We start from the raw sequence: 12,155 nt of genomic DNA on the forward strand, positions 1-12,155 counted from the left end.
AGGTCATTTAAAACTTTCTATCGATTTATCTTCTCAGAATAAATATTTCCTGGAATTAGGTGACTAGAAACCAACCGGGTCACAGTGCTTGATTTCCTACAAAATATCAGGTGTGTGTGTGTGTGAGATACTGGTGCTACACAAATAAGCAACATTCCCGGACTGTAGACTTCCTCCTAGAGTCTGTAAATTAACTAAATTCGTTGTCATAGAAACATCATTAAATCCCTGTAGTATTAATGAGGTTTTTCTTTGGTCATGAAGATAAAGCTCATGAAGTTACAGCGCTCGAGCGCCTCTTTTATCAGTGTGTAATCTTGGTCTATGTCGCCTCCTGGTGGAGGGAAAGGTGACAGCAAGTGGATAAAAACAACTTTTGTACACTTTTCTGTTTCCAGCTTTACCGCAAGCAACAATTTGACCCAAAATAATAAACACTGTACAAAAAGAGTGATATTAAACATAAAATCCAGAGTATAAATGTTATGACAAACTGCACAGCTCTGCTACTATGCCAGTCGCTGCTATGGCGGCTTCCATTTCCGGTTTGTAATAATTCCTCGGTACAAATAAAGATAGAAACCTAAACTTGGGTTTTAAGAGTTTTTACATATCTGAAATGTTAGAGATTACATAATGTGATGCCCAGTGTCTCTAGACAAGGATTATTCAATTACTTCAGGAGTTCATTTGTTTTCTGATATAACCGTGAGCCGGGCTAGCTGTTAGCATGCTAACATTAGGGACATCTATTCATAACAGTAGATTAGAGTCATATAACTAAGAGTTTATGATTCAGAATTAACAGCTAACAAAAAAGTGAATTTTATAAATCAAAATTAATTTATGGTCAGAAAGGGTTTGAAAGAAAGAATATTTTGTTTAAAAAACTGACGGTGTTTTGTTTTTTGTTAAGCACTTAAACGGGGGGGGGGGCGCTAGTGTGTCGCTGATTGGTCATCTACCACGTCAATCAAACCAATTCGCTCAAAGTAGGTGGGGCTTGCGCCCGTTTATTTGATTCATTTTATTTTAAGGTCATTGATAACAACATAGACATGACTTCAGGAATGCATAGATATTTCCCCACAAATATTTTATTGAGTTTTATGCGAATATCCGTAAAGAAGAGCACATAAAACAGACTGATAAGGAAAGCAGCATTGTAATAATTTACACTTTTATTCAGTGTGGTGTGTTTAAAGTCCAAAAAAACATGGACACACACACACACACACACACACACAAACAACAGCTCCTCACTGCTCTCTAAAACGGATCATTATTAAATAACTAATCTTTAAGTGTTTCCATTCCCCATAAGTTCTCAGGATCAGATCAGTCAGATCCCAGTTTGAGCTTCTCTGCCACCGTGCTGTCGTGTTTGGATCCTCCGAGGCAGGGCGGGCTCTTGGCCAGGCTCGGGTCACTGCTCCACTGCTGGGGCGTTTTGGCCTGGATGGCAAGAGCGTGAACGCTGGTGCTTAGCTCGTGGCTCAGGGTCTCATTGACCAGTCGGTGGCGCTGCAGTAGAGACAAGCCGTCGAAGCGAGAGCTCACCACCAGAACCCTGAAGTGTGACTCGGAGCCCGGGGGCACGGCATGCATGTGGCTCTCGTTCAGCACCTCCAGGTGCTCCGGAGCAAGAGCCTGAGTCAGTTTGGTGCGAATGGACGTCTCGACCGGCCGAGCGGACGCGGCTTCCATGTGACAAGCAGATGAATGTCTGGAAGAGGAGAGAGCAACGGAGGAGGAATGGACGAGACGGCGAACATGGGACAACATCGGCAAAAACCGGGAGCGAGAGGACGACCACGTCAGACCTGCAAGGACCATAAAGATTAAAACAGTAGATTTATTCTGCTGTTGTTCCCTACATTTACCCACAGTGCAGTTCGGCTACCTTCAAATGGAGCTGCAGTGTGATTTAGAGCTCTTACTTCGTCTCTGTCTAGAAAAGATCAAGCCTCAGAGCCTCTGCAGGAACACCACTGTGGGCACGTGGTGTCCAGCTGTGCCATATAAATAATAGCTGCAGTGAATTCTGGGAATTTGAGTCCAACATTGACACTGAACATCGCTGAAAATTTAGCAGTAAGAAAAGAAGCTAGTAAAGACGGTGTCCACCCTGTGACGTCAGCGCGGGACACACTGACCACCAGAATCACTAAACAACACCACAAACATATGCATATAAACACATTTAATCAGTCTCAATAAGGAATTCGCCTTTATTTTTTTTATTATATTATTGTAGTGACGGTCTGCATTGTTTCTCATTTCATTTGTCACTTTCTGTTTTTCCACCTCAGCCACCGACTTTCACATTTTTAACGACAATGAAATTGACCGTGAAGAGAAAAACTTCGACCCTAAATTATTTAAATAAAACATTAAAACCCAACATAAATATTATTCTTACCGGACTTTTTTACCCACTTCGTCCGTCGTCTCAGTCGGACACGCACAACAAACTCAGTTGTTATTCTTCGCTGCTGCGGTGCCGGAAAATAATAATAAAAAACCCCACACACTGCCACCGTGTGGCCATACAACGGAACTGAATTGTATTATACAATTGTAATTGTATTATATTAATATATTAATTGTATTATTATTGTATTATTATTATTATTATTGTATTATTATATTATTGTATAATTGTATTGTTATTAATTGTATTATATTAATAATATTAATAATAATATTACTGTAAAATAAATAAGAATTTATATTGTTGTTAAATTATTCCAAATATCTTTTTGCCATTTTGGTTAGGTATAATTTTAAAATAAAAGACAAAATAAACAAGCTCTGATGGTGAACCAATCTAGAATGTTCTAGATTACACTCTACTCTAACTGCAGGAATATTTGATCTATTTTTGGCCATTTCCAGGTCATTTCTTTGAAGTGTTTGTTTTTAAAATATTCAAAACTTAAATTTCCAGATTTCGCAAAAAACCCCTGATATGATCATATCCCAGAAGATATAAAGAGGTGTTGCATAAATATGAAGATAAATAAATATAATTATACAGCTAGCTGGCATTAGGTGTCCTATATTAGACACTCAAGTGTAAAAATAAGAAAGCAATTCATTTTTTTTTTTCATGAAAATGGTCAAGCTGTGCATCTGAAATTGACCAGTTTGAGTGAGTCTGTGACGTCTGGGGCCGCAGATTTCTGTTCTCAGAGATTATTGAAGGCTGACATGTTTTTCTGATCAAGGTTCACTGTGTTGTGCAGATTTGAGATGCTCTTTTATTTGAGTTTATTTGAGTTGCCAAAGATGTCCAGTCAGCTCGAACCAGTTCTCATTAGTTGGTTGTTTAGTTCATTGATTGGCTGATTAGATCATTGATTCTTGATCAGCTTATTAATTGGCTGATTAGATAATTGATTGGCTGATTAGATAATTAATTTACTTATTAAATATTTGATTGACTGATTAGATAATAATAGGCTGATTAGATAACTGGCTGATTATATCATTAATTGGTTGATTAAATCATTGATTGGCTGATTCGATCATTAATTGGTTGATTAGATCATTGATTCACTGATTAGATCATTAATTGACTGATTAGATAATTGCATGTGTGTGCAGGTGTACAGGTTTTCCTAATGACTTGTATCTCCATCCTTTGCCTTTGATCGAGCTTCAAGCTCCGTTTTTCTCTTTACAGCTTTCATTTGCCGGAGTCCCTGCCTGCACTTTACACATACTGTAACCTACATTGTCTTTAAACATCACATGATCACAAGCATACATATTTTTCTTTCTCTCTTTCTGTCTTTCTTTGTCGAGCTAAACATCCCACTCCCGAGCTCCCAGTGTTCTGAGTTCCCAGTGTGACCACTTCTTTCCGGACCTGCCCGATCCATCCAGACGCTCTACCCCTGGTCGGAGTCTCGTCGTTTGGTGGTGCTCACTGTTGCTGGGGATGGATCTGTGTGGACAGTCTGTGACCCAGGGGACTGCTGTGGACAGAACCACTTGGAGACTATCACACCATCTCTGAACTGCTGTCGCATCGGTCAGCTTACGACAGCAAGGAATTAGTGTCTATAATGACCTCAGAAACTACACTGACCTCATAGTTCCTAATGGGCCGTTGATTGTGGTTGTAGAAAGGACATTAATCAGTTACAGTTACATTATTTACTGTCCAGTGTCACCCAAATGAGGATGAGGTTCCCTTCTGAGCCTGGTTCCTCTCAAGGTTTCTTCCTCATATCATCTCAGGGAGTTTTTCCTCACCACCGTCACCTCATAAAATAACTTTTTTTCCCTCTATGTTTCTATATCTCTATAAAGCTGCTTTGAGTCCATTGTTAAAAGTGCTATACCAATAAATTGAATTGATTTGAAAAATGAAAGTATGAAAAAATGACACCCGTCTGAGGCGATATCGTCACCTGTCTATCAGAAGATAGCGATTTAACCCGGAAAGCACTTTTTAATTTAATACCATCAAGTCATAAATAATCATAAACAATACCTTTTCTTTTTAAACACAACCTCTGATTTCGTCAAGTCAATAACGGCAAATCATTTCATCTCCATGACACAGGTTTATTTTTCATACGCACGTCTTCATTTCATCAAAGGCCAGGATTTGTTTACTGCCATGACTTTGCAGTAAAATTCCCGGCATGACTGAAAAAGTCTCTCTCTCTCTCTCTCTCACACACACACACACACACACACCGTAATACACAACCATTTTGGTGTAACATTGAAATAGTCTCCATATTAAATGATAACGTCTTCACGTCATGGTCATTCTCACGTACAAAAAATCGAACGAAGCACAAAAATGAACAAACATACACTAGCACTCTATTTCTCACGTTAAACCATATTTTTTTGGTCTTTTTTTTTCAATTTGTGTTTTTCTTTTTTATTGTTGCACATCTTTATACTTTTACATACAAACAACTACAACCTCTACGGCACAGTACGATGATAAGGTGATCAACTCCGTCACATTGAAATGATGGCAATACGTTTGAGTCGACAAAAGAAAGCATCAAAAGACCTGTGGTATATCTGTAGAACGAGAGACACTGGCCTCGTACAGGCGAGATTTATACAGCCATCTTCTTCTTTTTTAATTTTTTCTTCCTTCGTCTTATTTTAATCACTCACTACACGTGTCATGTCACTGTCTTTTCGTGTTCAGTGTGCTTTCTTCATCCCGATCGTCATAGAAAGGGGGCAGGGTTAGGGGGCGTGGGCGGAGCCGAGAAACACGTCAGTCACTTATTGCTTTGAGTTCTTTTTGCACACGCGATCGACTGCGACTAAAGTGAGCGCTTTCCGGAAAAATACAAAAAGACCCTGTAACAAAAAGACATTCCAAAGAAAAGGAAGAAAGAAACAACCTGAACGGGCGAGATTCACAATTTACAGGACTTTTCTGTTGTTGTTTGTTTTGTTTTGTTTCTTTTACGTACAAATCGGTCGGTCATGACACCACTGAGATCGGCTAATTCAGCAATTCGATAGCGGACAGCGGACGACAGCGACACCGAACATGGTGGTGTGGAGACGGCAAAGACGTGAGGCTTTAGAGGAACACGCTGTACAGGAACACGTATCCATGTTTCGATCATTTCGCCAACGTGGCAGTGAATAAAACGCCAGTGCAGAATGTCACGTGCTTCACGTGTTCTGTTTTGGGGTTTTTGTTTTTAGACTCACGTGTTTAATTCAGTATTTCTACATGATTTTCTCACGTGTTTAATTAGTTTTTTTTTCCATATGACTTTCTCACGTGTTTATTTTTGTTTATTCTACATGACTTTCTCATTTGCAGATCACGTGTTTAATTTCTGGATTTTTTCTACATGACTTTCTTGCATGTTTAATTTCTGGATTTTTTCTACATGACTTTCTTGCATGTTTAATTTCTGGATTTTTTCTACATGACTTTCTTGCATGTTTAATTTCTGGATTTTTTCTACATGACTTTCTTGCATGTTTAATTTCTGGATTTTTTCCACATGACTTTCTTGCATGTTTAATTTCTGGATTTTTTCTACATGACTTTCTTGCATGTTTAATTTCTGGATTTTTTTCTACATGACTTTCTCAGATATTTAATTTGTTTTTCCACATGACTTTCTCACGTGTATAATAAAAATTTTTACCACATGACTTTCTCACGTTTTATTTCTGTTTTTTTCCACATGACTTTCTCACGTTTCATTTGGTTTTTCCACATGACTTTCTCACGTGTTTAATTCGTTTTTTTCCATATGACTTTCTCATGTTTTCTCACTTTCATGTGTGTTTTGTTTGGTTTTTTTTCACGTGTTTTTTTTTCATTCACATGATGTCACTTGATGTCAGTTTTTCTCTACACAAGCTCAAATCACATTAATTTGATTCCCTGATCATTTTATTTTTACATTTCATAAACAAAAACAGTCTTTTTTTTATTTGGATGATAATTCGGTAAGAGTAGTCGTATCTCAGCTCTTCTGCTCGTTGATTTCTAGATCACAGAAAATACTCTGATCCATTTTGAGCTGATGAAATGAAACCGATAAAGTTTTCTAATAGAGATGTACACACACCTTGTTTTCTCTTGTATTTACACGGCTCGGGTTTATTAATAAACACACTTTCTAATGAATTTAGTTGCTTGGAGTTCCTGGAATCTAAACTAATGAGTCATTTAACCCTCAGTGACCCGAGCGGGATAAAGCGTGTAGTGAAGATGAGCAAATCGATGATGTAAACACGCAGCACCGCAAGAGGAACCTGCTGCATCTGATGCTCTCAGAGATAAGGGTTTTCTCCTCAATGCTCAGGTGGACCCTATAAATCTTTTAGCTTGAATGGTGCATGCAGTGTAGCTGGAAATCTTACCTAAGGAGAAGGAAAGGTAGAGTTTAATGCTGTTTGTTCTGAGTTTCTGAGCCTCGTATTATGTTCTTGTCATAAAGTGATGAAGATGTGATATAGACGAGGAGGAGATTCCTTTATTCTAGAAATTTTTACTACATTTCATTTGTTTGGTACCATGTTGTGCCATGTTCTAAGCATAAAGACAGAGCAGATTCGTTTTTTTTTTTGTATAAATTGTGTGATTTTTAAGCGTGATCCGGTCGTAAGCAGTGGACTGGAGATGTTAGATTGTGCTTCAGATACCGGAAAGCTAGCATGAGCTTCATAAAAAAAGAGAAGGAAAGAAGGAGAGCGTCTTACCTCTTACGCTATACCTGTTGTTTTTACTGAGTGCATCTAGAATATGGCTGCTATCCTACAAAATGGCAGTAAAGAAGAGTGTCACCTGCAAACAGAAGCGTCTTTGTGTTGTTGTTGTTTTTTTTTTTTTTTGCTAAACGATCTGTGGAAAGGCAGTCATTACAAGGAGATTATCAGATGGAACTCATTCAGGTCTAAAAAGGGGAGAAAAAGTGTTTCTGTGTTCGTTATTTGTGTGCTCTTCGCTCTTACCCGGATTTTTATTTATTTTTTTATTAATTTTTTTTTTTTGCTCATTTGAATGTTCATTAAAATGTCGCCTCGGCGCCGAGTAAATTATTATTTTTTTCTTCCTCTGTGACGACGTTAAACGACAGTAAAAACTTCACCCTGCGTGTGAGACTACAGACATCCACAGTAAAAAATACTATAAAATCAAACTCTCATATAAATAAATCATTAAATAAATACAAATCTGTGGAACACTCGATGTTTCACATGCAAGAACTTTCACTCACACACACACACCTAGGGTACTGCATCACCGTTATCATGACCGTCATCGTTGTGAGAACAGAAAAGACGACAGACGCGTCACCGACGTGACGTCACGTGATGCGCGGATTGCATTACTATCGACTGTCTGAATTTGTCTAGTTTAAAAATATTACCTTAGCAAACTGAGATATATATATATACAAACATCGAGTAGAACCTAGCTAAGACATTATGGTACTATTTCACTGGAAAGTTCATTTCAGCATCTGAAAATTTTTCCCTTATATATTTATATATATTTCTATATTGAATATGAGCCATTAGTGTGTTCAGGACAGACAGACTAAACTGTATATTTATATTCAGTACAGCATTTACACCAGTTTTTTTAAAATAAACCTTAACCCTTTTTGATAGTCTCATCAAACCTTCTTGTGCTTGATATGGTTTTTCCCCTTCACCTTTCAACTTTTTTATTCATTTTTTTTTTTATTAAAATAAAAACCCTTTCAACGTTGGCAGACGAGAATTTGTGCACGTTTAAGAAACTTAACGTAGGAATGATGACTAACTACTAAATATTCGACAACGTAAATATTGTGAACGCACAAAAAGTCACTAGGATGTGAATGGGGAGCTTCTTTTCCCATACTGTTGCTTCCACTCTTCATTATGCCCTCACGCTTTCCAAAAGAATTTAAAAAGATTCCTCTTCGTATCGCTATGTATCTTATTTTTTTAACATAGACTTTTTGTACGATTTCAATAGTCGCTCGAAAAATAAAATTCTTAGGACATTGTGAGCGGAAGAAAACAACAACAACGACCAACAACGACGACAACCACCAGAACCACACTAAGAGCAAACACTGTCCGTGCAGAAAAGATCCATCGACTGACCGACGACACGCTCTCACCTCACTGTAACGCCGTGGACGAAAATTAAAGGGCAAACTCATCACTGTCCAGTTAACACGCTCAAACAAACTACAAAACAACCTGGAATGTGGCTAAAATGGCAGTTGTTCAACACACACACACAAACACACACACACACACGCATGACCTCTGTTCTCCCTGTAAGGACGCTGATTATAAGGGTCAGGACTAGCGTCACCTGAAGGTACAGATATGTCAAATAAAAGGGGATTTTAAAAGTGATGAATCTGATACATGGACATTTACATCGATCCGCTCCGATGACTGGATGAGAGACGAGATTAAGATGTTTCCTGGCATCTCGCCGACTATTTAACCTCTTAATTAGTGCCGTCAACATGTTGAATAAATCGAAGGGGAAATTTTAGACCATCTAGAAATCCAAATCTGACAAAATGTGACTGATTTAGGGGGTCTGGATCACACTGCAGGGGGAATCTCCCGAACTCAAGGCTTCCACCTGCTGGCATGGAGGCTGCACTATTGAAGCACCTGACCCCTTGTCTCCGGGAGCTTCAGCGCCAAGAAGCTGCCGGCCGCCAGCGCGCCCGAGGCGAACAGGATGGGCACGGCTTTAGTGATGCCCACAAAGGACTGGAAGATGCTGATCCCCAGCACAGCGGCGAGCTTGCACAGGGCATTCAGGAACCCGAAAGCCGTAGTTCTGTGGAAAACAGGGACACCGTCGTGACGTAGGGTTTAGAGTTAAATATAAAGCTGTGCAGAAAACATACAGGCTAATTCACTAAAAGTTTAAAAAACATTAAGATTGTCTGAGGAATTATTTCAGATGGAGCAACCAACTATAAAGCTAATCTATGAATGCTAGTTAATGTGGTATAAGTTAATAAAAATGCTAATTAAATACTAAACTTGAGGTAAATAAATTAAAAATCCTTCCAGTAATCCTGTCAAGTCAGTTAATGTTAGCTAGCCAACTACAGTTAGCAGTGGATATTAGCAATGTTTATAAATACGATTAAAACCCTCTGTCATCTTGTCAGATTAGCACATATTAGCTAGCTTGCTAGGATTAGCAATAAAGGACGTATGGGACTTAAAAAGCATGAAATCCTGTCAGGACAGTTCATGTTACCTGTCAAGACAAGGCTCTAGTTAGCGGTTTAAAAATGAACAGTGAACATTATTAACCTTTACGAAAATTAATAAAAAAATTCTCTTAGCTAACCTGTCAGGTTAGCTCAGATTAGCTAACAGGCTATCTTAAGTTAGCTCTCAGGCTAGCATTAACAGTGAATCCTGTCAGGTTAGCTGAATTTAGCTATCTGGATTCGATTAGCAGACGTAGTGACTATGGACATTTATGAATCTGATATAAAATTCCTGTCAGGAAAATATTATTTTTAGCTTAATGGCTAGTGGTAGAAGTGAAGGATATTTGTGACTTCAGAACCCTGTCATCTTTTTAGTTTTCTGAGACAGGAAACTCTTCATGACACAAGAGGTTATACTGTACCTGACGGTTTTTCAGTAACATGAACTGCGTGTTTTTGTTTTGTTTTGTTTTCTTTAAGAGAGAAAAATGTGAGAGAATGATTTATAAAGTAACTGAGAACAGGAACTAGCGTGTTCCGCAAATTTTCCACAACATTATAGTTAACTGTAAATGGATAATGGGAATAATATTACAATATATTTGGGAATGTGAGTGATCCGAAAGGTCAGATTTTGAGAATCAGCCTGGTTTTGCTGACCATTTAGCTTTGTTTGTTACACAAACCTGGTTACCTGATGACCTGGTTATGACCATAAGTCATTTCATTTCTTGGTAATTAACAAAACACATCAATACAATGTTTTATATTATGTTAATTATTCTTAACACTTTACTTTAATTGTTAAATGATTATTAATAAACGGTTTGGCCACAAGGGGGTGCTGTTTAACACAAGACAGAACGCACCGCAAGCCATTACACATCTTCATACTTCATAATGTCTATTACTCAGTGGCAGGCCTGCTGGGACTTCAGATGTTTTGAACGAGAATTTTCAGACATTCCCCCAAAGAGCTGTGAAGAGGAAGCGATACTGCAGAGGCTCTGCAGCAAACCCACCGAGGAGTATGAGGAGCAGCCAGAACACCAACAGCCCTTATTAATCTGATCATGTGTGATATTTAATCTGCATCTATTGTGATAGACACTTAATTAAAAAATCTTGTGCCATATTAGAAACCCAATCATATTTTTATGACATTGGAAGCCTTCTATTATTAATCGCGATTTAAATAAACAAACCAACTAATTTACCCACCTCTTATCAGATGGGTACAGTTCTACTGTGAGAACATCCAGGGCGTTCCACGACGCAATGCTGATTCCTCCAAACAGACAGAGCAGCGCGATCATGGCCGACTCGCTGTTCCCAAACGACAGGAAGAAACAGCTGACGCAGGAGATCACGCTGGAGCCGGCTGCAGGAGAGCAGAAAGTTAGCTAACATCCACCGCACAATGCTAAAAAACACACATTTCTGAAACTCTCTCGCTCACCCAGCATCCTCAGGCGTCCAATTTTGTCCATGAGCAAAGCGGACACGATGTTCCCAGGCAGGACAGCCAGCGTGCCCAGGAAACTGACAAAGTAGATCATGTAGGCGTTATTCTCATCGCTGAAGTCCAGCAGGCAGCCCTCTTTGTTATGCAGGAAGGTGCTGTTGATGAGGCGACTGTCGATCAGCCTGTACTTGAACAAATCTGAAAAGAAGAAAGGAACCGTATTAGACTAGCAATGAATTGCCAATAAACCTCTGTCGAGGGCAATAAAGGAAAGCTAATATCAGTGAGGATGAGCTTTCATGGCCTGTTAGGCAGCAGAGCTTCCAAACTTTTTGTTTTTTATTGTGACCTTGGGTTTGAGAAGCAAAACAGAGTAAATCTTATACACATAAATGCACCAGTGTTCAGATTTATAGCCAAACATGAACACTTAAGGTCACATAAACATATTCTGTATGATTCAATCATTTCTTTGCGCGTTGAAAAAACTCAGCTCTTAAATTAAATACATTTGGTAAATACACCCTGTTGTGTAGCTAAATCGTAGCTAAAGTCAAGCACAAGCAATAGTAATAAAATTTAATTTGCACTAAATCAGTTTATTTGTATGGCGCTTTTAACAATTTACATTGTTTTAATGCAGGTTTACAGAAATATGAGAAACCTGAGGCAAAGGTGTCGAGGAAAAAGTCCCTGAATTGATATGAGGAAGAAACCGTGAGAGGAACTGGGCTCAGAAGGGAACCTCATCCTCACTTGGGTGAGATTTAGCTAGCTATTAGCTGATAGTCAAGCGTAAATTGAGCTTGCTCAATAAAATCCAGCCTAGCTTGAAAGATCTATAAATAGTATGGATATATATGGTAAGCTAATGTATGTCAGAATGTTGACCTGAGGTGCTAGAAAAACTGGAAATGCTCTCTGATGATGAGAACGCTTTCCAATTTCCATCAAAATAGCTGCTTTCTCGATAGAAA

General features: G+C 38.6%; 2 protein-coding genes across 4 annotated transcripts in view; both read right to left on the reverse strand.

Moving 5' to 3' along the window:
* Window positions 1-987: 987 nt before the first annotated feature.
* On the reverse strand, window positions 988-2,551 carry bola1 (bolA family member 1). Of its 3 annotated transcripts, none has more exons than XM_058376756.1 (2): window positions 2,423-2,551; window positions 988-1,823 (listed from the first exon to the last, which is right to left on the reverse strand). In XM_058376756.1, the coding sequence occupies exon 2, from the start codon at window positions 1,783-1,785 to the stop codon at window positions 1,339-1,341; it is 447 nt and encodes a 148-aa protein (XP_058232739.1). In that variant the 5' UTR covers window positions 1,786-1,823; window positions 2,423-2,551; the 3' UTR covers window positions 988-1,338. The 3 variants fall into 3 exon arrangements, with proteins under 3 accessions (XP_058232739.1, XP_058232742.1, XP_058232741.1); XM_058376759.1 differs by lacking the exon at window positions 2,423-2,551 and adding an exon at window positions 1,941-2,397; XM_058376758.1 differs by lacking the exon at window positions 2,423-2,551 and adding an exon at window positions 1,904-2,397.
* Window positions 2,552-4,557: 2,006 nt separating this feature from the next.
* Window positions 4,558-12,155, reverse strand: part of sv2a (synaptic vesicle glycoprotein 2A) — a 32,902-nt gene continuing 25,304 nt past the window's right edge. The window contains exons 11-13 of the mRNA XM_058376755.1: window positions 11,173-11,376; window positions 10,935-11,094; window positions 4,558-9,322 (exon numbers count right to left, since the gene is read on the reverse strand). Coding sequence (XP_058232738.1) covers window positions 9,139-9,322; window positions 10,935-11,094; window positions 11,173-11,376 — 548 coding nt within the window. The 3' untranslated portion in view covers window positions 4,558-9,138. The remainder of the gene's footprint in view (window positions 9,323-10,934; window positions 11,095-11,172; window positions 11,377-12,155) is intronic.

This window comes from Hemibagrus wyckioides, linkage group LG23 (assembly GCF_019097595.1).
Source record: "Hemibagrus wyckioides isolate EC202008001 linkage group LG23, SWU_Hwy_1.0, whole genome shotgun sequence".
NCBI classification, from domain to species: Eukaryota; Metazoa; Chordata; class Actinopteri; order Siluriformes; family Bagridae; genus Hemibagrus; species Hemibagrus wyckioides.

What these genes read in the sequence shown, in the direction of transcription:
- bola1 (XM_058376756.1), bottom strand. Translation starts at nt 1,785, where the DNA reads ATGTTGTCCCATGTTCGCCGTCTCGTCCATTCCTCCTCCGTTGCTCTC.